Raw genomic sequence first — 25749 nt, 5'->3', positions numbered from 1 at the left:
TGGCATGCCTTGGGATGTCAGCAATCCCGACAACAAACATCAAACAACAAACAGCAGCCAAAGGAAACATCAGCTAAACATGCCAGCAAGCAGAATGAAGCATGCTGGGTGGCGTTAGGTGGTCATTGAATCAATGGTATGGGGTGGAAGGAGCCTCCTCAGATCATTGAGTCCAACCCAGTCCCAGGGCAGGCCACATAGGAACACATCCAGGTGGGTCTTGAAAGTCTCCAGAGGAGGAGACTCCCCAGCCTTTCAGTGCAGCCTGCTCCAGGCCTCCAGCACCCTCACAGCAAATAGTTTTCTCCTCATGTTGAGATGGAACTTCCTGGGTTCCAGTTTGTGTCCATTTCCCCTTGTCCTACCACAGGACACCCCTGAAGAGAGCCTGGCCCCTGCTTCTTGACACCCACCCCTCAGATACTTATAACCATTGATCAGATCTCCTCTCAGGCTGCTCTTCTCCAGACTAAACAGCCCCAGGGCTCTCAGCCTTTCCCCATCACAGAGATGTTCCTGTCCCTTCATCATCCTTGTAGCCTCTGTTGGACACTCTCTAGTCCCTCTTGAACTGGGGAGCCCAGAACAGGACATAGTACTGCAGATGTGGTCTGACTAGGGCAGAATAGAGGGGGAGGAGAACCCCCCTTGACCTGCTGGCCACACTCTTGGACTAGATGGTCTTTAAAGCCCCCTCCAACCCAACCCAACCCACTCCATGTTTCTATGTGCATTGCCATTGATGGCTTTTGTCATTGTTCCCTTTATGTATTAACACCCAACTGGAAATGATGCTTTGCTGCACCTAGGAAGAGACTAGAAAGGGAGAATTCCTCGTGTTTAATATTTGCCTTGCAGGTCCTAGGTGAGAGGGCAGTCATGGTTCATGCCTGATTCAAGTTCCCAGCAGGTCTTCTGATGGCTCAGCCCTGGTGCAGGGAGGCACATTGTGCCCCTTACAGCATCTGAGTATGCCCAGATGCAGCAGCATGTCCCTCCAGCTTCAACAAAGCCCTCCTGAGAGATAAAACATGGATACTGCTGTGGGTTTCCAGTAGCTGCTGGAGTTCAGGAAGGGTTGGCAAGCCTTTCAGAAGGCCAGGGCACTCCAGCCATGGCAAAGGTGCTAGGAGCCCAGTGTTGGTATTATGAAGCCACCTGCAGCTCCCAGGTTCAGAGACACTAAAGAGACTCTCTCCTTCCATGGAAAATCATTGAAGTCTCCCAGGAGCTGAGCTTACACAGGAGGGTTTCAAATCAGTGGGAGTGTTGCTGTGTTTCTGAAGAGCCTGAGGGGAGGTGATGTGCACTGGGACAGGTGTAACAGCCCCTGTGTCTGGCCCAGCCTCCTCAGCCTCGAGTCAGCCTTGGGTCTCTGCAAGGCTGGGTTGTGGCTGTTGCTCTACAAATGGGGACAAGAGGAGGAAGTGCAGAGGGTGATCCTCATCCTGATGAAAAGAGCAGACAGCTCTGTTCCCAGTGCTATCCCCAGCACTGAAAGCAGGGGAAAGGGGAAAGCAGCCCCAGGTTCATTTCCACTGCTCTGCCATCAGCCTCTCTCGTTCAGCTTGTCATTTGGAGGTGTCCTTTCCTGAAGCCTGTAGAACCCAGCAAATCCAGGCTGCCATCCAGCATCTCCTGGACTGGCTGGAGAGCTGGGCAGGCAGAAACCCAATGGAATTCAAGAGAGGCAAAGGTAGAGTCCTGCATCTGGGGAAGAGCAACCCCATGGATCAGTACAGGTTGGGGCTGAGCTGTTGGAGAGCAGCTCTGGGGACAAGGACCTGGGAGTCCTGGTGCACAACAGGATGCCCATGAGCCAGCAATGTGTCCTTGTGGCCAAGAAGGCCAAGGTCATCCTGGGGGGCATCTAGAGGAGTGTGGCCAGCAGGTTGAGGGTGGTTCTGCTCTCTGTCTACTCTGCCCTGGTGTGGCCTCACCTGTGCTGTTGTGTCCGGTTCTGGGTCCCCAGTTCAAGAAGGGACTTGCTGGAGAGGGCACAGCAAAGGGCTGCAAAGATGATGAGGGGACTGGGACATCCCTCCTGTGAGGAAAGACTGAGAGAACTGGGGCTTTTTAGTCTGGAAAAGAGACAAGTGAGAGGGCATCTTATCAGTGGTGATCAGTACCTACAGGAGGATGGGACCAGGCTCAGTGGTGCCCAGTGTCAGAACAAGAGGTAAGGGGCACGAACTTGAACACAAGAAGTTCCATCTGAACATGAGGAGGAGCTTCTGTAATTTAAGGGTGACAGAGGTGGTGGAGTCTCCATCTCTAGAAACTTTCAAAACCCACCCAGGTGTGTTCCTGTGTGACCTTCTTTAGGTGACCCTACCTTGGCAGGGGCTTTGGACTTGATGGTCTCCAGAGGTCCCTTCCAAGCCCTGCCATGCTGTGATTCTGTGAAACCCAGACAGAGCAATTGGAGGCCATTTCAAGCTCTCCCACGAGGTGCTGGGTGGGGTGGACAGTCCCTCCATGGGCAGCTCAGGCAAGGCTCTTGTGCTGAGGAACTCTGCATGTCTCCACTGTTATCATTAATAAGAAGACTGCTGAGTGAGGAGATGCTCTGCACTGTGAAGCATTTCAGCAGCTGGTAGATACCTGGCATGCCTGGCTCTGTCTGCCAGCCTGTGGGGGTGCAAATTAAAGTTCAGCTGCATGCCTGTCCTGCCCTGCTAGGGGCTGCAGGGCTGCTGGCTGCTGAAGACTGAACAAATCCTTCATTGTTGGCACTTTCTGTAACATAGAGTCCAGACATTTTCATCCTGCCTCTCTGGTCCACACTGGGGTATTTCAGTGAGTTCCTTCAGGCAAGACTGAAGCAGCTCCAGGCAAAAGGACCTGGGAGTCCTGGTGAACAAGAGGATGACCATGAGCCAGCAATGTGCCCTTGTGGCCCAGAAGGCAAATGGAATCCAAGAGGAGCAAGGGTAGAGTCCTGCATCAGGGGAAGAGCAACCCCATGGATCAGCACAGGCTGGGGGCTGAGCTGTTGGAGAGCAGCTCTGGGGAAAAGGACCTGGGAATGCACAACAGGATGCCCATGAGCCAGCAATGAGCCCTTGTGGCCCAGAAGGCCAATGGAATCCTGGGGTGCATCAAGAAGAGTGTGGCCAGCAGGCTGAGGGAGGTTCTCCTCTCTGACTGCTCTGCCCTGGTGAGGAATATTGTGTCCAGTTCAAGAAGGACAGGGACTTGCTGGAGAGAGCACAACAAAGGGCTACAAAGATGATGAGGGGACTGGACCATCTCTCTTGGGAGGAAAGACAGAGAATTGGGGCTTTTTAGTCTGGAGAAGAGAAGCCCTTCCTTAGGTGAGCCTGCCTTGGCAGGGGGGGTTGGACTCGATGATCTCTGCAGGTCCCCTCCAACCCTGACCATTCTGTGCTCCTGTGCCTGTACCCCCCAGGAACGTTATTCCTATGTCAGCAGAGGGAAAGGAGGGTGATGAGGTCACGAGCAAGTGCACACCATCCTGCCTGATGAGTGCAGCCACAGCCACACAAAATCCCAAGGCCTGGGCACTCTCCAGGGCTGGAGACGTGTGCTGGAGCGGAGCTGCTGATCGCGGTGTGCCCCAGAGCCTGCCAGAGGGGAGCAGGGAAGGCTGCTCTGGGCCAATCATTTCCTTTCTTTCATTTTTTATTGTTGTTTTGCTGCCTCCTTGGCAAGGTTGCTGGAATGTACTTCAAGTAACTGAAATTCCAGCTGCTGCCCTGAAATCCTTTGATTCGTGTGCCCAAAGCAGAAAGAGATGGTATCTGGAGTGCAGCTCCAGTGCTCTCTGTGCTGGAGACACAGGGGTGGCTGTCAGTGTGGTGCCTGTGTTTAATACTCCCCCTTGTCTTTCTTCCTCTGTGCCAGGAAGGATCTGGAGGTGCTGGAAGGTGTCCAGAGAAGGGCCATGAGGAGGAGCAGAGGGCTGGAGCTGCTCTGCTATGAGGGACAGCCTGAGAGAGTTGGGGTTGTGCAGGCTGGAGAGGAGAAGGCTCCCAGGAGACCTAATTGTGGCCTTCCAGGATCTGCAGGGGGCTCCAAGAAAGCTGGGGAGGGACTTTTGAGGGTGTCAGGGAGGGATAGGACTGAGGGGGATGGAGCAAAACTAGAAGTGGGGAGATTGAGATTGGATGTGAGGAAGAAGTTGTTCCCCATGAGGGTGGTGAGAGCCTGGCAGAGGTTGCCCAGGGAGGTGGTGGAAGCCTCCTGCCTGGAGGTGTTTGCAGCCAGGCTGGATGTGGCTGTGAGCAACCTGCTGTAGTGTGAGGTGTCCCTGCCCATGGCAGGAGGGTTGGGACTGGCTGATCCTTGAGGTCCCTTCCAGCCCTGACAGCTCTGTGATTCTTGAAACAAGGAATAATTTCTACACTGAAAATTCAACTCTATATAAAGAGAGAAACACAATGCAGCTCAAGTATTTTGTCAGCACTGTAGCTCAGCACCTCAGTTTACAGCAGCATGCACCTGCAGTGCCCAGCTTGCAGCTCAGACCATCTTTGTGCCTGTGTTGTGTTGCAGGGACAGTTCTGTGACTACTGCAACGCTGCAGAGCCCAGCAGAGCTCACCCGGTGACCAACGCCATCGACGGCACGGAGAGCTGGTGGCAAAGCCCTCCTCTCTCCAGGGGCCTGAGGTACAATGAAGTCAATGTCACCCTAGATCTGGGACAGGTAAGCTGTGGGATCATTTCTTGCACTTTTTTGGATGGATTGGATCCGTGGCCAACGTTCCCAGGAGGAGCTTCAACCAGGCCAAGTGCCAGGTCCTGCACTCGTGGCACAACAACCCCAAGCAAGGCTCCAGGCCTGGGGCAGTGTGGCTGGAAAGCTGCTGGCAGGAAGGGACCTGGGGGTGCTGAAGGACAAGCAGCTGAACAGGAGCCAGCAGTGAGCCCAGGGGGCCAAGAGAGCCAAAGGCCTCCTGGCTGGGATCAGCAATGCTGTGTCCAGCAGCAGCAGGGAGGGGATTGTCCCCTGGGACTCAGCTCTGGGGAGGCCACACCTGCAGTGCTGTGTCCAGTGCTGGGCACCTCAATCCAAGAGAGATGTGGAGGTGCTGGAGCCAGGGCAGAGCAGGGCAAGGAAGCTGGCAGGGGCCTGGAGAAGAAATCTGCTGGAGAGCAACTGAAGGAGCTGGGGAGGGTTAGTGTGAAAGAGAGGAGGCTGAGGGGAGACCTCCTGGCTCTCTACAGCTCCCTGAGAGGAGGCTGTGCAGAGGTTGGTGCTGGTCTCTTCTCACAGGCAATTAGCCACAGAACAAGAGGGAAGGACCTCAAGGTTCAGACTGGACAGTAGGAAATATTTTCCCATCAAGAGTGGTTAGGCACTGGAGCTGCTGCCCAGGGAGGTGGTGGAGTCCCCAACCCTGGCTGTGTTTCAAGGTGGTTTGGCTGTGGTGCTTGGGGCTATGGTTTAGGGGTGACCCTTGCAGAGCAGGGTTAATGGTTGGACTTGGTGATCCTGAGAGGCTTTTCCAACCTGACTGTCTCTGTGATTTCTCTGCAAGCTTTGCAGTCAGGTGAGATGTTTGAGCTGCTTTTAACTTCCAGCCCCACAACTTTTTGTCTGGTTTCTGTTCTGTTTTTTTTACTGAGTTAACTTGATTGAAGTGATTATTTTCTTTCAGGATTTTAATGATGTGAGTGCTCCTCACTGGCATCACACAGATCTGGTGGCTGTGCTCTGTCCTGCATAGCCACTGCAGCTTTTTGAGCTGAGGTTGAAGGGGGAATGCTCCCACCAGTTCCATGGGCACTGGAAGGTTTTGTGGCCTCTTCCCATGCACTTTGAGAGCAATACCTGGAGTCTGCTTTGCTTCAGGGGTCCTTCTGGTTTCTCTGTCAAGCAGGAACATCTGCAAGATAGACAGGAAGACAAGAAGTGGAAGGCCAACAGAAGCTGTGTAGTGTGAGTTAGCAATGTGGCAGTAACCTGAACCCCCTGATTTGCTTTGCAGGAGGTAAGCAAGGAGCTCACAGCAAAGCCTCTGTGTCTGTATTTTCAGTCCTGCACCTGGGTCAGGCCAGTCCCAGGCATAAATCCAGGCTGGGTGCAGAATGGGTTGGGAGCAGCCCTGAATAAAGAGCCTTGTGGGTGCTGGGCGCTGAGCACTCCCCGGGAGCCAGCAGTGCCCTCATGCAGCCCTGCAGGCAGCTGTGTGCTGGGCTGCAGCCAGAGGAGTGTGGGCAGCAGGGCAGGAGAGGGGATTCTGCCCCTTGGCTCTGCTCTGCTCACGCCTCACCTCCCATCCTGCCTCCAGCTATGGGTCCCAAACACAGGAGAGACATGGACCTGCTGGAGTGGGCCCGGAGGAGGCCATGAAGATGATCAGAGGGCTGGAGAACATCCCCTACAGGGACAGGCTGAGAGAGCTGGGGCTGTTCAGCCTGGAGAGGAGAAGGCTGCAGGGAGACCTTAGAGCTGCATTTCAATATGTGAAGCGGACCTACAGGCAGGCTGGGGAGGGGCTGTTCAGAAGGGGCTGTGGGGGTAGGATGAGCGCAATGGTTTGAAACTGGAGCAGGGCAGAGTTAGGTTGGACAGCAGGAGGAAATTCTGCAAAGTGAGGGTGGTGACATACTGGAACAGGCTGCCCAGGGGTGTGGTTGAGACTCCATCCCTCAAGATCACACCTGATGTGTCCCTGGGCAGCCTGCTCTAGTTGGAGGTGTCCCTGCTGCCTGCAGGGGGGCTTGAACAAGATGGCCTTTGAGAGTCCCTTCCAACCTGCTGCAATCTGTACATCTGCAAAATCCCTGCTGCACTTCCCATTCTGATTTCTATGCTGTAGTTCCATTCCTAGGCCATTCCAGCTCTTCTGAATGAGGGCTGTGGTGTTGATGCCTGTGGCAGGCTCCCCATCCCATTCCCATACCTGCTATGTTCTGCCTGTTCCTGACTTGTTTAAAACATTTGGATAGAATAGAATAGAATAGAGCAGGTTGGAAAAGACCTTTGAGATCATTGAGTCCAACCTATCACCCAGCACCATCTGATCAACTAAACCATGGCACCAAGTGCCTCAGCCAGGCTCTTCCTAAACACCTCCAGGGATGGGGACTCCACCACCTCCCTGGGCAGCACATTTCAAGGGCAAATTACTCTTTGTGGGAAGTATTTCTTCCTAACCTCCAGCCTAAACCTCCCCTGGCACAGCTTGAGACTGTGTCCTCTTGTTCTGGTGCTGCTTGCCTGGGAGAAGAGACCAACCCCCTCCTGGCTACAACCTCCCTTCAGGGAGTTGGAGAGAGCAAGAAGGTCTCCCCTGAGCCTCCTCTTCTCCAGGCTAAGCAACCCCAGCTCCCTCAGCCTCTCCTCACAGGGCTTAATAAAGTCTCATTTATTCCTCTTATTGGCCCTGGTTTCCCCCACTGTAGTTTTCAACAGATTGGCAACTTCTGACAGCAGAATTTCTGGCTGAAGTTCATTGCCCTTCCCATGACTCTCTGGATTGCCTAATTTCAGCAGGTGTGGCCTCCTCTTGGCTTGCTTGATGCTCAGCAGGTATCAGTTATAACCCCTCAGGTAGTTTTCTGAGCTCTGGCTTCAGAAGAAGATGAGGCAGTGATGAAGTGTGTGATGAAAAGCAGACATCTGCCTGTTACACTTCAAAAAGAGGAGTCCACAAATCTTATTGCTGCTTTCAGTTGGGCTGTGTATAATTGGAGGCCAGGCACCAGTGGTGTCCCCCAGGGATCAGTGCTGGGCCACATCCTGTTTAATATCTTCATTGATGATCTGGATGAGTCCTCAGTCATCAGCAAATGTGCAGATGACACCAAGCTGGGAGCAGGAGTTGATCTGTTAGAGGGCAGAAGGGCTCTGCAGAGGGACCTTGCCAGGCTGCACAGATGGGCAGAGGCCAACAGGATGGCATTCAACAAGTCCAAGTGCCAGGGGCTGCACTTTGGCCACAACAACCCCAGGCAGAGCTACAGGCTGGGGGCAGAGTGGCTGAGAGCAGCCAGGCAGAAAGGGACCTGGGGGTGCTGACTGACAGCAGCTGAACATAAGCCAGCAGTGTGCCCAGAGGGCCAAGAAGGCCAATGGCATCCTGGCCTGTATCAGGAAGTGTGTGGCCAGCAGGAGCAGGGAAGTCATTGTGCCCTGTGCTCAGCACTGCTGAGGCCACACCTGGAGTCCTGTGTCCAGTTCTGGGCTGCTCAGGTTAGGAAAGAGGTTGAGCTGCTGGAAGGTGTCCAGAGAAGGGCAACAAAGCTGGGGAGGGGTCTGGAGCACAGCCCTGTGAGGAGAGGCTGAGGGAGCTGGGGTTGCTGAGCCTGGAGAAGAGGAGGCTCAGGGGAGACCTCATTGCTCTCTCCAACTCTCTGAAGGGAGGTTGTAGCCAGGAGGGGGTTGGTCTCTTCTCCCAGGCAAGCAGCAGCAGAACAAGAGGACACTGTCTCAAGCTGTGCCAGGGGAGGTTTAGGCTGGAGGTGAGGAGAAAGGTCTTCCCAGAGAGAGTTGTTAGCCATTGGGATGTGCTGCCCAGGGAGGTGTTGGAGTCCCCATCCCTGGAGGTGTTCAAGAGGGGATTGGATGTGGCACTTGGTGCCATGGTTTAGTTGTCAGGAGGTGTTGGGTGACAGGCAACCCCAGCTCCCTCAGCCTCTCCTCACAGGGCTGTGCTCCAGACCCCTCCCCAGCTTTGTTGCCCTTCTCTGGACACCTTCCAGCATCTCAACATCTTCCCTAACCTGAGGGGCCCAGAACTGGCTCAGGATCTTTTGGAAGTGATTATTTTTCAGCCTGTTGGGAATGTTTGGTTTGTTTGCCTTGTCTCTGGGGTATGTTCCACTCTAGGTGACCCTGCTCTGGCAGGGGGGTTGGACTGATGGTCTCTTGAGGTCCCTTCCAGCCCCTAACAGTCAGTGATTCTGTGATGTCAGAGCTGCAGTGTGCCTCATCCCATGGCACTCTGCTGTTCCTTGCCAGAAGTCCAAGTGGAATCCAAATGCAGGCTCTTGGAGTGCATGCAGAGAGAAATGTCTGGCAGGCATCACTGAATTGTTTGGGATGAGAAATGCTTTGGTTTAGGGATGGAGCAGCTCTGCTATGAAGACAGACTGTTCAGCAGGAAGGAGAGATGGCTCTGGGGAGACCTTAGAGCAGCTTTGTAGTGCGTGAGGGGGCTACAGGAGGGCTGGGGAGGGACTTCTGTCAGAGGTTTGGGGTGACAGGATGAGGATTGGTGGCTTTAGACTGGAAGAAACTGGGTTTGGGTGAGACATGAGGAAGCAATTCTTCCCCATGAGGGTGTTGCAGCACTGGAACAGGTTGCCCAGGGAAATTATGGGGGTTCCAAGCCTGGAAGTGCTGAAAGCCAGGTTGGACAAGGCCATGGGCAACGTGGGCTAGTGGGAGGTGTTCCTGCCCAAGGCAGGGGCTTGGAACTGGATGATGTTTGAGGTCCCTTCCATCCCAAACTGTTCTAGGATTCTATGAATACGTTGAGGTGAGGGGAGAGATGGCTGAGACTGCTACCAACCACAACCAAAGGGGTCCCAGTGTAAGGGGGGTGAGGATTTTCTCTTCCATCGTTGTGACTTTCCTCCAATGAGATGATTAGAATGCAACAGAGAGGTACCAGGATGCTCCAGAAGTGTCTTGGTTCAATGATGCTGAGCTGCTCACTTTTCAAGGTTAATTATTATACCCTTCAGACATCCAGGCAGTCAGATGTGTGCACCCCAGAGCTGTCTGGAATATGGGAGGTGGCATCTAACACACTCTTAGTGTGGTGGAGCACATTGGCAGGTGAGGTACTCAGCTGAGGATCTGGCCTGTTGTTTTTGGTGGGAGTGGATGAAAGTGCAGAGCACAGCCTCACTGTGCACAAAAGGAGAGCTGATTATTGGTCATGAGCCAGCAATGGGCACTTGCAGCCCAGAAGGCCGATGGCAGCCTGAGCTGCACTGAAGGAAGTGTGGCCAGCAGATGGAGGGAGGTGATTGTGCCCCTCTGCTCTGCTGGGACCTCATCTGGAGTACTATGGGACCCCCAGCATGACAGAGGCATGGACCTGCTGGAGTGGGGCCAGAGGAGCCCACAAAGATGATCTGAGGGCTGGAGAACCTTTGCTGTGGGGACAGGCTGAGAGAGTTGAGGCTGTTGTCCAGGGAGGTGGTTGAGGCCCCATCCCTGGAGGTGTTTAAGCCCAGGCTGGATGAGGCTCTGGCCAGGCTGATCTAGTGTGGGGTGTCCCTGCCCATGGCAGGGGGGTTGGAACTAGATGACCCTTGTGGTCCCTTCCAACCCTGACTGATACTATGATACTATGTTCAGCCTGGAGAAGGGAAGGCTGCAGGGAGGCCTTAGAGCTGCATTTCAGTATCTGAAGGGGACCTCCAGGCAGGCTGGGGAGGGGCCGTTCAGAAGGGGCTGTGGGGATAGGATCAGGGCAATGGTTTGAAGCTGGAGCAGGGCAGAGTTAGGTTGGACATCAGGAGGAAGTTCTGCACAGTGAGAGGTGAGACACTGGCACAGGCTGCACAGAGATGTGGTTGAGGCTCCAGCCCTGGGGACATTGAAGATCAGGCTTGCTGTGGCCCTGGGCAGCCTGCTCTGGCTGGAGGTGTCCCTGCTGAGTGCAGGGGGGTTGGACAAGATGCCCTCTGAGGGTCCCTTCCAATCTGTGAGTCTGTCAGCTAGTTTTTGTCTTGTGCTTTCCTGCTGAGCTGCAGCAGCTCCTGCTAAGGTCTCTGTGTGCTCTCTTGCCAGCTCTTCCACGTTGCCTATATCCTCATCAAGTTTGCCAACTCTCCTCGTCCAGACCTCTGGATCTTAGAGAGATCAGTGGACTTTGGAAGGAGCTACACTCCCTGGCAGTACTTTGCTCGTGAGTACCAAGCCCTGTGTCTCTGGGGAGACCTTAGAGCAGCTTTGTAGTGCGTGAGGGGGCTACAGGAGGGCTGGGGAGGGACTTTTGTCAGAGGTTTGGGGTGACAGGATGAGGATTGGTGGCTTTAGACTGGAAGAAACTGGGTTTGGGTGAGACATGAGGAAGCAATTCTTCCCCATGAGGGTGTTGCAGCACTGGAACAGGTTGCCCAGGGAAATTGTGGGGGTTCCAAGCCTGGAAGTGTTGAAAGCAGGTTGGATGAGGCCTTGAGCAAGCTGGGCTGGTGGAAGGTGTTCCTGCCCAAGGCAGGGGCTTGGAACTGGATGATGTTTGAGGTCCCTTCCATCCCAAACTGTTCTAGGATTGTATGAATACATTGAGGTGAGGGGAGAGATGGCTGAGACTGCTACCAACCATTCCATTGTTCTGTAGTAAGTGACCCAATCACTGCCAGTGCTCAGTGAGAGGGCAGAATTTACCTGGGGGCACAGCAGATACTCCTTCATTCATTTGAATAACACTAATAGTGATAATGAGGATGGTGATTATAATGATGAGGATGATGTTTCTTTTCATGTAGAAGAATAATTTTGTGCTTCTCTGGCCAGACTCCAAGGCAGATTGCTTGGAGCTCTTTGGGAAGGAAGCAAATCTGCCAGTGAGGAGGGACAATGATGTCCTTTGCACCACGGAGTACTCTCGCATCCTGCCTCTTGAGAATGGAGAGGTAAGTGCTGTGAGGGGGGCAAGGTGTGGGGCTGGAGGCAAAGAGCAGCAATAAGGGCTGTGAGGGGGGCAAGGTGTGGGGCTGGAGGCAAAGAGCAGCAATAAGGGCTGTGAGGGGGGCAAGGTGTGGGGCTGGAGGCAAAGAGCAGCAATAAGGGCTGTGAGGGAGGCAAGGTGTGGGGCTGGAGGTAAAGAGCAGCAATAAGGGCTGTGAGGAGGGCAAGGGATGGGGCTGGAAGCAAAGAGCAGCAGTAAGGGCTGTGAGGGAGGCAAGGTGTGGGGCTGGAGGTAAAGAGCAGCAATAAGGGCTGTGAGGAGGGCAAGGGATGGGGCTGGAAGCAAAGAGCAGCAGTAAGGGCTGTGAGGGGGGCAAGGTGTGGGGCTGGAAGCAAAGAGCATCTCTGGGAGCTGTGAGGGGGCCAAGGTGTGGGGCTGGAAGCAAAGAGCATCTCTGGGAGCTGTGAGGAGGCCAAGGTGTGGGTCTGGAAGCAAAGAGCATCTCTGGGAGCTGTGAGGGGGCCAAGGTGTGGGGCTGGAAGCAAAGAGCATCTCTGGAGCTGTGAGGAGGCCCAGGTGTGGGGCTGGAAGCAAAGAGCATCTCTGGGAGCTGTGAGGGGGCCAAGGTGTGGGGCTGGAAGCAAAGAGCATCTCTGGGAGCTGTGAGGGGGCCAAGGTGTGGGGCTGGAAGCAAAGAGCATCTCTGGAGCTGTGAGGAGGCCAAGGTGTGGGGCTGGAAGCAAAGAGCATCTCTGGGAGCTGTGAGGGGGCCAAGGTGTGGGGCTGGAAGCAAAGAGCATCTCTGGGAGCTGTGAGGGGGCCAAGGTGTGGGGCTGGAAGCAAAGAGCATCTCTGGAGCTGTGAGGAGGCCAAGGTGTGGGTCTGGAAGCAAAGAGCATCTCTGGGAGCTGTGAGGGGGCCAAGGTGTGGGGCTGGAAGCAAAGAGCATCTCTGGGAGCTGTGAGGGGGCCAAGGTGTGAGCATCTCTTTCCAGGGCTTTTCAATAGAGCCCTGGAACTGGGAGTCATTTCCCAGCTGTGTCTGCTTGAATCTGTATTCAGCAGTCCCTAAGCAAGGATGTAAGCAGCTGGTGAGATGCTTGGAGGGTGAGCTGGGTCCTCCTAACGTTCCCTGTGGGGCTGGGGGGCTGCTCAGAGCCACCTGTGTTGATTTGTACCATGGTGTAGGTACCTCTCTTTGAGCCCTGTGCCTCTGAAGGTGCTGACCATGTTCTCTGACCACTGCAGCTCCTCCTGCCTCAGAACTGCTCCTGGGAGGGCAAGCTGGAGGAGCAGACATTCACCACTCAGGGATAAATAGATAGTTGAGAAGAATATACCAGCTGCTCCAAGTTTATAACACAACCCATGTGTTTGGAAAAGCTTGCTCTGCTGTTAGCTGTTGTTTCTTGCTAGGCAGAGCTGTGCCTTGTGTTATTTGAACCAACATTCACCTCCTGGCTGTGCTGATGGCTCCTGCTGGCCTTCTGCTTGTCTGAGATCGGTTAGAATCCAGAGCTGAGCTCCTCAAGAGTTGTGCAGAATTTTGAGCATATGGATCTGGGGTTGAAGTTTCATCTTCCTAGGAATCAATCATAGGACAAGAGTGGTGAGAGCCTGGCACAGGTTGCCCAGAGAGGTGGTGGAAGCCTCCTGCCTGGAGGTGTTTGCAGCCTGTGAGCAACCTGCTGTGGTGTGAGGTGTCCCTGCCCATGGAACTGGCTGCTCCTTGAGGTCCCTTCCAACCCTGACAACTCTGTGATTCTGTGAAATGGCCTCAGGTTGCCCCAGGGGAGGTTTAGGTTGGAGATTAGAAGAAACTTCTTGCCTGCAAGGGTTCTCCAAGCCTGGCACAGGCTGCCCAGGGAGCTGGTTGAATCCCCATGCCTGGAGGTGTTTCAAAGAGGCAGAGATGTGGTGCTGAGGGCCGTGGCTTAGCAGCAGGCTTGGCAGAGCTAGAGAGGATGGAATGATCTTAAAGGTCTTCTCCAAGTGCAACAGCTCTGTGGCTCTATAGTAAAGCAGAATTTGTTTAGTAACCTATCTGGGCAATTACTTGTAATAAAATACTGCAAGGAACAGTTTCCACTGCTGGGCTCTTGTGTGCTCTGTGACCTTTGCCAAAGCAACTCTGCTGCAGCCAAGAGCACCATTGCCTGGCCTTGTGCTTTGGTGTCCAGGAGCCACCTGAGAGCAGCAATCTGCTTGTAAATAAAGCCTCTTGCCCTGCCCTGGGTTGTTCCTTTACCAGAGGCTGCTGATTGCTGCTGGCACCTCTTTCCTTCAACAATAGAGAGGTCCCAGAGCTGTTGTTTGGGAAGCCAGCTGAAGCTGAAGGGGGTTCTCTGCAGCAGCACTCTCTGCTTGCTCCCAGCAGACCATGAGTGTGCTCCCAGGCACTGGACCTGCTAACAATAATATTTTTCCAGGAATGTTTGTGCCTGAACCCAAAAATAAATGTACTTTGGGAAAGGGCCAGCAGCTGATGTTTTCACTCAGGCAAACCTCCCATTGTCACTCTCAGCTCTTTAATATAACTCCTTGTGACTGCTCCCATTGTTTTTTCCTAGTCAAACATGGGCTTTTTGTGGCTTATCCCTACTCTTTTTCCAAACAGAGGCACTTTCCACCCCCCTCAATGTGTTCTAAAGAGTAATGAGAATCCAGGAAGGTCCCAGACCAACAACACCATTCTTCCCACAGTCCTGGCTTTGGTATGAAATGTCCCTTTGAAAGATATTGTCCCTTTAGGACAGGGGACAGTGGATACAAACTGGAACCCAAGAGGTTCCACCTCAACATGAGGAGAAACTTCTTTGCTGTGAGGGTGCTGGAGCCCTAAGCAGGCTGCCCAGAGAGGTTGTGGAGTCTCCTTCTCTGGAGACTTTCAAGACCCATCTGGATGTGCTCCTGTGTCACCTGCCCTGGGTGCTGCTTCTGTGGTAGGGAAGTGCATAGATTCATAGAGTGGCTTGGATTGGAAGGGACCTTGGAGATCATCTAGTTCCACCTGCCCTGGCACTGGCAGGGGCACTTCCCCCCAGCCCAGCTTGCTCAAGGCCTCATCCAGCTTTGCCTTGAACACCTCCAGGGAGGGGACATCCACAGCCTTCCTGGGCAACCTGTGCCAGAGTCTCACCACCCTCACTGGAAAAAAAGTCTTTCTAATATCCAGTCTCAATCTCCCCTCCTCCAGGTTAAATCCATTCCCTCTTGCTGGCCACAGTGACCTCTGGAGCTCCCTTCCAACCCCTACCATTCCATGTTTCTATGACTCTATGATCCTATCAAACCATGAATCCATGTGGGATTGCTACTGCAAGTAGAACCACAGAAACATTCAGGTTGGGAGAGACCCTCAGGGTCACCAAGTCCAACCATTAACCCTGCTCTGCAAGGGTCACCCCTGAACCAGAGCCCCAGGCACCACATCCAAACCACCTTGAAACACCTCCAGGGTTGGTGACTCCAGCACCTCCCTGGGCAGCAGCTCCAGTGCCTGACCACTCTTGATGGGAAAATTTTATCCTACTGTCCAGTCTAAACCTCCCCAGTGGCAGCTTGAGGCCTTTCCCTCTTGTTCCATCACTAATTACCTGTGAGAAGAGACCAGCAGCAGCCTCTCTACAATGTCTTTCCACCACCTCCCTGGGCAACCTGTGCCAGTGTCTCACCACCCTCATGGGGAGCAACTTCTTCCTAACATCCAATCTGAATCTCCCCACTTGTAGTTTTGCTCCATTTCCCCCAAGTCCTATCTCTACCTGGCACCCTCAGAAACAATGGTCAATGTTTGGATTCTTTTATTAGAATGAGATCTGGCCTGATGGCTGCACCCAAGGGGTGGCTGTCAGTGGTCCATGGCCAAGTGGAGGCCAGGGACAAGTGGAGTCCCTCAGGGATCAGGACTGGGACCAGTCCTGTTTGACATCTGTGTTGGTGCCATGGACAGTGGCATTGAGTGCACCCTCAGCAGGTTTGCTGATGACACCAGGCTGTGTGGTGCTGCTGACAGCTGGAGGGAAGGGATCCATCCAGAGGGACCTGGACAGGCTGCAGAGGTGGGCACAAGCCAACCTCATGAGGTTCAACAAGACCAAGGGCAAGGTCCTGTAGCTGAGTTGGGGCAATCCCACACATGAAGACTGCCCTGGAGAGAGGGACTTGGGGGTGCTGGGGGAGGAGAAGCTCAACAGGAGCCAGCAGTGAGCACTTGCAGCCCAGAGAGCCAAGCAGAGCCTGGGCTGCAGCAAGAGAAGCATAGCCAGCAGGTTGAGGGAGGTGGTTCTCCCCCCTGCTCCACTCTGGTGAGACCACACCTGGAGTACTGATGATCAGAGGAGGAGCAGAGGGCTGGAGCTGCTCTGCTCTGAGGATAGACTAAGGGAGTTGGGGTTGTTCAGTCTGCAGAAGAGAAGGCTCTCAGCAGACCTTCTTGTGGCCTTCCAGTATCTGAAGGGGGCTGCAAGAAAGCTGGGGAGGGACTTTGGAGGGTGTCAGGGAGTGATAGGACTGGGGGGGATGGAGCAAAACTAGAAGTGGGGAGATTGAGATTGGATGTGAGGAAGAAGTTGTTCCCCATGAGGGTGGTGAGAGCCTGGCACAGGTTGCCCAGGGAGGTGGTGGCAGCCTCCTGCCTGGAGGTGTTTGCAGCCAGGCTGTGAGCAACCTGCTGTAGTGTGAGGTGTCCCTGGCCATGACAGTGGGGTTGGGACTGGCTGAGCCTTGAGGCCCCTTCCAAGCCTGGCAGTTGTGTGATTAGTTTTGCTCTGTGCTGTTTCTGCCTCTGGCAGCTGCTGGATTTTAACAGCCACGTGCCTCTTTTTCCCCCTCCCCGTGTCAGGTTGTGGTATCTCTGGTAAACGGTCGCCCAGGGGCTAAGAACTTCACCGCTTCCCTTCCCCTGCGGGAGTTCACCACAGCCAGCAGCATCCGCCTGCGCTTCCTGCGGACCAGCACCCTCCTGGGACACCTGATCGCAAAAGCACAGCGAGACCCCACCGTCACACGCAGGGTGAGGCCTGGCTGCTCACACACCAGCCTGGGATGGTGCAGAACGGGATGGGATGGCATAGGACAGGACAGGACAGGATAGGATAGGATAGAGAAGGAATAGGATAGGATAGGATAGAAAAGCAATAGGATAGGATAGAAAAGGAATAGGATAGGATAGGATAGAATAGGATAGAAAAGGAATAGGATAGGATAGGATAGAAAAGGAATAGGATAGGATAGGATAGGATAGGATAGAAAAGGAATAGGATAGGATAGGATAGGATAGGATAGAAAAGGAATAGGATAGGATAGGATAGGATAGAAAAAGAATAGGATAGGATAGGATAGAAAAGGAATAGGATAGGATAGGATAGGATAGAAAAGGGATAGGATAGAATAGGATCGAAAAGGAATAGGATAGGATAGGATAGAAAAGGAATAGGATAGAATAGGATAGGATAGAATAGAATAGAATAGGATTGAATAGAATAGGATAGAATAGAAAAGGAAAGGATAGAATAGGATAGAACAGAATAGAGTACAAGAGAATAGGCTAGAATAGGCTAGAATAGGATAGAATAGAAAAGAAAAGGATAGAATAGGATAGAACAGAATAGAGTACAAGAGAATAGGCTAGAATAGGCTAGAATAGAATAGAATAGAATAGAATAGAAAAGGATAGAATAGAGTGCAATAGAACAGAATAGGATAGAATAGGATAGGATAGAATAGGATAGGATAGAATAGAGTACAATAGGATAGGATAGGTTAGAATAGGATAGGATAGAATAGGATAGAATGGAGTACAATAGAATACAGTACAATAGAATAGGATAGGACAGAAGAGGATAGGATAGAATAGAATAGAATAGATTTAACCAGCTTGGAAAAGACCTTTGAGATCATCAAGTCCAACCTATCACCCAACACCATCTGATCAACTAAACCATGGCACAAAGTGCCTCATCCAGGCTCTTCCTGAACACCTCCAGGGATGGTGACTCCACCACCTCCCTGGGCAGCACATCCCAATGGGCAATCACTCTGTGTAGAATTTCTTCCTCACCTCCAGCCTAAACCTCCCCTGGCACAGCTTGAGACTGTGTCCTCTTGTTCTGCTGCTGGGTGCCTGGGAGAAGAGACCAACCCCCACCTGGCTACAACCTCCCTTCAGGGAGTTGCAGAGAGCAAGAAGGTCTCCCCTGAGCCTCCTCTTCTGCAGGCTAAGCAACCCCAGCTCCCTCAGCCTCTCCTCACAGGGCTGTGCTCCAGACCCCTCCCCAGCCTTGTTGCCCTTCTCTGGACACCTTCAAGTCTCTCAATGTCCTTCTTAAACTGAGGGGCCCAGAACTGGCCACAGGACTCAAGGTGTGGCCTCAGCAGTGCTGAGCACAGGGCACAATGACTTCCCTGCTCCTGCTGGCCACACTCTTCCTGATGCAGGCCAGGATGCCATTGGCTTTCTTGGCCCTCTGGGCACACTGCTGTCTCCTGTTCAGCTGCTGTCACCCAGTACCCCCAGGTCCCTCTCTGCCTGGCTGCTCTCAGCCACTCTGACCAAAAAAATAATGACCTGAATGTTTTAAAGGTGACGCACTCCCTGTGCTGGATTGAGATTCCATCCCCCCCAACATTAACTTTGCCAGAGCAGCTCATTTGGAAGCAAATGGCAGCTGTATTTACAGCAGGGCTACAGTCTGCAATGGACTGCAATGAATGTGTACCAAATACACAGGGTTCACAATATTTACAGGGTTTACAGTTAACAAACAACAGGAGAACCACCCCCTGGTCAGAAACCAGGTGAGTTGTCTCTCTGCTTTCCCACCCCCTGTCCCAAAGGGAGAAAGGAGCAGAGAAAAAGTTGGTTTAGACTTCATCAAAACAATGCAGCCAAGGCCAAGCAGAAGCAGCTTTGTCTCCCTTCAGAGCACAGAACAAGCAGGGAAGAGATCAGAAGAGGAAAGACTGTTCTCATAGTATCATAGAATCAGTCAGGGTTGGAAGGGACCACAAGGATCAGCCAGTTCCAACCCCCCTGCCATGGGCAGGGACACCCCACACTAGATCAGGCTGGCCAGAGCCTCATCCAGCCTGGGCTTAAACACCTCGAGGGACGGGGCCTCAACCACCTCCCTGGACAGCCCATCCCAGGGCTTCACCACTCTCATGGTGAGGAACTTCCTCCTCACCTCCAGCCTGAATCTCCCCACCTCCAGCTTCATTCCATTCCCCCTAGTCCTATCACTCCCTGAGATCCTGAGCAGTCCCTCCCCAGCCTTCTTGTAGCCCCCTTCAGATACCTGGGAGCCTCCTCTTCTCCAGCCTGAACACCCACAGCTCCCTCAGCCCTCCTCTAGCCCAGGGGCTCCAGGCCCTTCTCCAGCCTTGCTGCCCTGCTCTGGACAGGCTCCATCCCCTCAATGTCCTTCCTGCAGTGAGGGCCCAGAGCTGAGCACAGCACTGGAGGTGTGGCCTCCCCAGTGCTGAGCACAGAGGGATGGTCACCTCCTGTCCCTGCTGCCCACCCTGCTTCTGACCCAAGCCAGGCTGCCAGTGGCTCTCCTGGCCCCCTGGTCACTGCTGGCTGACATTTAATTGACTGTCAACCAACACCCCCAAGGTCCCTCTCCGAGTGGCAGCTTCCTAACTCTCTCACACAGAACTGAGCAACTCAATCTCTGTCTTCAGCCTTTTTTGACACAAGTTTCCCTTATTAATGCAAGGAAAGTTTCAGGAAGCAGTGCCTGAGTTTCAGGACACAGTAGCTGAGGTTCTGAAGGGGCAGCAATCAGAGAGGTTACTCCAAAGTTACAACCTCTCCACAGTCCCTAGGTGTTTTCAGTAGGTTTTGGGGCTGTCCAAAAGCTTGAAAGCCAAATTCCACTCCCCTCCAGTGGGGATATGGAAGGAAATTCAGCTTCCTCAAGGCAACAGCACACAGAAATCCATACCCTTAGAGAGACTGCAGGCTTCATGTTGTAATTGTTGGTTTGAACCTTTTCATTTACAATGCAGAGCTGGGAACAATTGGAGGAAGCCCTGGGGTGAGGCACTGCACAAATGTGTGTGAGGGTTTCTGCACTGAAAACAGTCCCTTGACAGCACTCCCATTAAGTACCTTGGGTGTCTTGAGTAACCCTGAAGCTGTTGCTCACAGGCAGATGGAAATGGAGCATGAACTGACTTGGCAAGGAGCACAGCTTGAGTGTAAGGAATATCACAGTATCACAGTATCACTATATCTGATGGTATTGTAGCCATGGGACACTGAGCTGGTGGTTAGAATCACAGAATTGTCAGGGTTGGAAGAGACCTCAAGGCTCAGCCAGCTCCAACCCCCCTGCCATGGGCAGGGACACCTCACACTACAGCAGGTTGCTCACAGCCACCTCCAGCCTGGCTGCAAACACCTCCAGGCAGGAGGCTGCCACCACCTCCCTGGGCAACCTCTGCCAGGCTCTCACCACCCTCATGGGGAACAACTTCTTCCTCACATCCAATCTCAATCTCCCCACTTCTACTTTTGCTCCATCCCCCCCAGTCCTATCCCTCCCTGACACCCTCAAAAGTCCCTCCCCAGCTTGCTTGGAGCCCCCTGCAGATATTGCAAGGCCACAAGAAGGTCTCCTGGGAGCCTTCTCCTCTCCAGACTGCACAACCCCAACTCTCTCAGTCTGTCCTCATAGCAGAGCAGCTCCAGCCCTCTGCTCCTCCTCATGGCCCTTCTCTGGACCCCTCCCAGCACCTCTAGATCCTTCCTGGCACAGAGGCTCCAGCACTGGCCCCAGAGCTCCAGCTGTGGTCTCAGCAGAGTGGAGCAGAGGGGGAGAGTCAGTAAGAGCACAGAGCAAAACTAATCACACAACTGTCAGGGTTGGAAGGGGCCTCATGGATCAGCCAGGTCCAACCCCCCTGCCATGGGCAGGGACACCTCACACTACAGCAGATTGCTCACAGCCACATCCAGCCTGGCTGCAAACACCTCCAGGCAGGAGGCTGCCACCACCTCCCCTGGGCAACCTGTGCCAGGCTCTCACCACCCTCATCCCCTTCACCATGCATGTCAGAAAGGGCCATTCATTGATTGGAGTTCCTCCAAGCCACACAGAAAGGTAACTGCACACAGCAGAGGGACTCAGGGGATGAGGTCCCCCCAGGAAGCAGCTGCTGACTGCAGAGGGCTGTCACTGGCTGCTCCTTGCTGCACTTTCAGGGTGCACAGCCCCAGCCCTGTGCTGGTTTGGTTTGCATGCAGGGGGAGTTCACAGCAGCTGCAGATCCTCAGCTCCACACCAGCCAAGCTACCAATCCACAGCTCCCAAGGCTCAGTGCAGTACTCCCTAACACAGAGGCTTTGTTAGCTGTGCTTGGTAACATGAAGCACATTAGGATCATTAGATCACAGGATGCCAAGATCTTAGGGGTTGGAAGGAGATCATCAAGTTCAAGCCCCCTGCCAGAGCAGGACCACGGAATCCAACAAAGGGAGGCTGAGGGAACTGGGGTTGTTCAGCCTGAACAAGAGGAGGCTGAGAGGAGACCTCATTGCTCTCTACCACTAACTGAAAAGAGACTGGAGCAAGGCTGCTGTTGGCTTCTCCCAAGTAACCTAATGACAGGATAAAGAGGAAATGGCCTGAAATTGTGCCAGGGGAGGTTTAGATTGGAGATTAGGAAAGAATTATTTGCTGCAAGAGTGGTCAGGGATTGGCAGAGGCTGCCCAGGGAGGTGGTGGAGTCCCCATGCCTGGAGGTGTTCCAGAGAGCTGTGGCCATGGCACTTGGGGCCAGGGTTTGATGGCCATGGTGGTGCTGGATTGATTCTGGACTGGATGATCTCAGAGGGCTTTCCCAACTGAAACAATCCTGTGATTCCATAGACATTAGCAGAGGTCTGACCACTGTCTGCCTGACTTTGCCCTTGTGTAAAGCCACCCCTTTAGAAGTCTGCTGAAGAAGATTTACCACTCTGGTGCTGGTATTTCTAATACAATACAAGGAAAGCACTGGTTAGGCCACCCCTGGAGTCCTGTGTCCAGTTCTGGGCTCCTCAGTTTAGGAAAGATGTTGAGTTGCTGGATGAGGCTCTGGCCAGCCTGATCTAGTGTGGTGTGTCCCTGTCCCTAGATGATCCTTGTGGTCCCTTCCAACCCTGACTGATACTATGATACTATGAAGGTGTCCAGAGAAGGGCAATAAAGCTGGGGAGGGGTCTGGAGCACAGCCCTGTGAGGAGAGGCTGAGGGAGCTGGGGTTGCTTAGCCTGCAGAAGAGGAGGCTCAGGGGAGACCTCATTGCTGTCTACAATTCCCTGAAGGGAGGCTGTAGCCAGGTGGGGGTTAGTCTCTTCTCCCAGGCAAGCAGCATCAGAACAAGAGGACACAGTCTCAAGCTGTGCCAGGGGAGGTTTAGGCTGGAGGTGAGGAGAAAGTTCTTCACTGAGAGAGAGATTGGCCATTGGGATGTGCTGCCCAGGGAGGTGGTGGAGTCCCCATCCCTGGAGGTGTTCAAGAGGAGATTGGATGTGGCACTTGGTGCCATGGTTTAGTTGTCAGGAGGTGTTGGGTGACAGGTTGGACTTGATCTCTGAGCCTGGATGAGGCACTTGGTGCCATGGTTTAGTTGTCAGGAGGTGTTGGGTGACAGGTTGGACTTGATGATCTCTGAGCCTGGATGAGGCACTTGGTGCCATGGTTTAGTTGTCAGGAGGTGTTGGGTGACAGGTTGGACTTGATGATCTCTGAGCCTGGATGAGGCACTTGGTGCCATGGTTTAGTTGATCAGATGGTGCTGGCTGATAGGTTGGACTTGATGATCTCTGAGGTCTTTTCCAACCTGGTTAATTCTATTCTATTCTATTCTATTCTATTCTATTCTATTCTATGTATTTAAAGACAGCCCTTTAAGCATCTCTTGTGCTTGTTCCCCAGTACTACTACAGCATCAAGGACATCAGCATTGGAGGCCGATGTGTTTGCCATGGCCACGCTGAAGCATGCAGTGCAAGGAGTGCTGAAAACCAATCCCAGTAAGTACACTGAGCATGGCATCAGTCTGAGAAGCACAGCACAGGAATGCTTGCAGAGGGCCTTTTTTTGTTATAGAGATGTAGGCTTAGAGGAATTTCCATGATCTTGAAGCCAAAATAGACTGCAAATGATTGACAACTGAACACTGCCTGGGAATATAATAATCAAAAGTCTTTACTTAGATTTGATTTGATTTCTGGATGAAATAAGATGTTTGGAAGATTGAAGAATGACTTAGAGACCCTTAGCCCTTCCACAGGCAGGGGTTAGAAGCTCAGCTGAACAACAAAGCCTTAGGAATCTTCCATGAGCTGACAGGAGCCAGCAGTGAGCACTTGCAGCCCAGAGAGCCAAGCAGAGCCTGGGCTGCAGCAAGAGAAGTGTGGCCAGCAGGGCCAGGGAGGGGATTCTGCCCCTCTGCTCCACTCTGCTGAGACCACAGCTGGAGCTCTGGGGCCAGTACTGGAGCCTCTGTGCCAGGAAGGATCTGGAGGTGCTGGGAGGGGTCCAGAGAAGGGCCAATGAGGAGGAGCAGAGGGCTGGAGCTGCTCTGCTATGAGGACAGACTGAGAGAGTTGGGGTTGTGCAGTCTGGAGAGGAGAAGGCTCCCAGGAGACCTTCTTGTGGCCTTGCAATATCTGCAGGGGGCTCCAAGCAAGCTGGGGAGGGACTTTTGAGGGTGTCAGGGAGTGATGGGACTGGGGGGGATGGAGCAAAACTAGAAGTGGGGAGATTGAGATTGGATGTGAGAAAGAAGTTGTTCCCCAGGAAGGTGGTGAGAGCCTGGCACAGGTTGCCCAGGGAGGTGGTGGCAGCCTCCTGCCTGGAGGTGTTTGCAGCCAGGCTGGATGTGGCTGTGAGCAACCTGCTGTAGTGTGAGGTGTCCCTGGCCATGGCAGGGGGGTTGGGACTGGCTGAGCCTTGAGGTGCCTTCCAAGGCTGTTAATTCTGTGATCTGTGATCTTCAGCAGAATGAAAGCTTTGCTTTGTGCAGGTTTCAGTGTGAATGTCAGCATCACACCTGTGGGCAGAGCTGTGAGCAGTGCTGCCCTGGATACCATCAGAGGCAGTGGCGACCTGCGGCAGCTGGCAGCACAAACATCTGTGAGCGTGAGTAGCCTCAAAGGTGCTGGCTTAGAAGGGACAATGACAGTGGGAGGGAAGCAGCACTCCTGTCTGTGGAACAGAGCTGGCACTCTGCATGTGTTAACACCTTTGTTCTTCCCTGAGAAAATTCTCTCACAGGTTCACAGAATGGTTTGGGTTGGAAGGGACCTCATCCAGTTCCAACCCCCTGCCACGGGCAGGGACATCTCTTCCTAGCCCAGCTTGCTCAAGGCCTCAGCCAGCCTGGCTTTCAACTCTTCCAGGCTTGGAGCCTCCACAGCTTCTCTGGGCAGTCTGTTCCAGTGCCTCACCACCCTCAAGGGGAAGAATTGCTTCCTGATGGTTATTCTCAGTTGAGCTCCTTCCAGTTTGAAGCCATCACCTCTCCTCCTGTCACTCTGCTTCTTTCAAAATTCCCTCTCCAGCTCTCCTGGAGCCCTGCAAATACTGGGAGGCAGCTCCAAGGTCTCTCTGGGGCCTTCTCTTCTCCAGACTGAACAGCCCAAGCTCTGTCAGCCTGTCTTCATAACAGAGGAGCTCCAACCCTCTGATCATCTCTGTGATCCTCTTCCTGGCCTGCTTCAACAGTTCCATGTCCCTCTTGTGTTGGTGGCTCCAGAGCTGTGCACAGTACTCAAGATGGGATCTCACAAGAGCAGGAGAGAATCATCTCCCTTGATGTATTGTCACACATGGCTGGTTTAGAACCATAGAATTGTTTGGGCTGGAGAAGCCCTCTAAGGTCATTGAGTCCAACCAGCAACCCAACCAGGCCACTAAACCATATCCCCAGGTGCCATGGCCACAGCTCTCTGGAACACCTCCAGGGATGGGGACTCCACCACCTCCCTGGGCAGCCTCTGCCAAGCCCTGACCACTCTTGCAGCAAAGACATTCTTCCTTCTCTCCAACCTAAGCCTCCCCTGGCACAATTCCAGGCCATTTCCTCTCCTAGCACCTGATTCCCCTTTTTGCCACCTGCTCCTCTCCAGTGGTGAAAGATGCATGCTTGGACTGGCTGGAACATGCAGCTCTCTATCACCCCATGGACTACAGCAGTCTCTGGATGTTGCAGGACACAATAAAATGCCCTAAGTTTTTGGGTGCTATCTCTGCAAGGACCAGAGCTGAATACTGGGATTGCCAAACTATGGCTTGTGTGGAGCAGACACTTCATATCCTTGGGTTCAGGTGGCTGGGTGTTAACTTGATTCAGTTTTGCATCCTTCTGGCTGGGTACCTGTTGAGTGTGGTGCAGACACTGCCCTCATCTCCATCCACATCCCATACTGAGCTCTTTCCTATGTGTCTGGCCTAGCTGATTGTTCTCCTCTCCATAGTGCAGCCAGTGGGTGCAAACCCTTCCCAGGGGAGCCTGAGTTGCAAGGCACAGAGTTGTGCCTCTAGAATGAGTGTGAGGACTAGAGAGAGACAACCTCTGCAACAAAACCTGCAGTCCTGAGCCTGCCTGTTGGGCTGGGAGGTGATTAAAGCATTTGATAGCAGACAGGCATGTTGGGACACAAGTTTTTGGACAATGCTTGCAGCCTCACAGAAATTCCCCTCTTTGAAAGGGGAATGTTGTCTGCCAGGCAAGAGAGAGACAAAGAGCATGAATTATGGGATGGGCTTTGAAAGGATGAGGTTATAAAAGATCATCTGCAGGGTCCTGAGCCAAAACAGCTTTGCCTCTAACTGCCTCTGAAAAAAAAAAGGCCTTTTGTAGTATGGATTGCTCCCAGCAGTTTGAGGGGATCTGCTGAGAGCATTTCCCAGGTGCAGACCTCTGCTCCTGGCAGCCAGCAGTGAAGGAATGAAAGCAACCTCAGTGAGCTTCCCTGAAGAGAAGCTGATCGGGAGTGGTTGGTGGGAACCTGTAGGGATGAACCTAACATCCCCATGGATGTGGCTCACAGCACCTAAGAACATTTCTCAGAGAGTCACACAGGGCTTTGGGGTGGAAGGGACCTTAAGGATCATCCAGTTCCAACCCCCTGCCATGGGCAGGGACACCTCCCACCAGCACAGCTTGCTCAAGGCCTCATCCAGCCTG

The 25749-nt window shown here is 53.3% G+C and overlaps 1 protein-coding gene across 1 annotated transcript in view; it reads left to right on the top strand.

Moving 5' to 3' along the window:
• Positions 1-25749, top strand: part of LAMA3 (laminin subunit alpha 3) — a 169955-nt gene that overhangs the window by 3587 nt on the left and 140619 nt on the right. Inside the window, exons 2-7 of the mRNA XM_054180143.1 lie at positions 4519-4671; positions 10720-10837; positions 11449-11567; positions 16406-16576; positions 22491-22588; positions 23584-23699. Coding sequence (XP_054036118.1) covers positions 4519-4671; positions 10720-10837; positions 11449-11567; positions 16406-16576; positions 22491-22588; positions 23584-23699 — 775 coding nt within the window. The remainder of the gene's footprint in view (positions 1-4518; positions 4672-10719; positions 10838-11448; positions 11568-16405; positions 16577-22490; positions 22589-23583; positions 23700-25749) is intronic.

Source organism: Dryobates pubescens, chromosome 3, assembly GCF_014839835.1.
Source record: "Dryobates pubescens isolate bDryPub1 chromosome 3, bDryPub1.pri, whole genome shotgun sequence".
In the NCBI taxonomy this organism is placed as follows: Eukaryota; Metazoa; Chordata; class Aves; order Piciformes; family Picidae; genus Dryobates; species Dryobates pubescens.
This window is presented reverse-complemented; position numbering and strand designations above follow the sequence as displayed.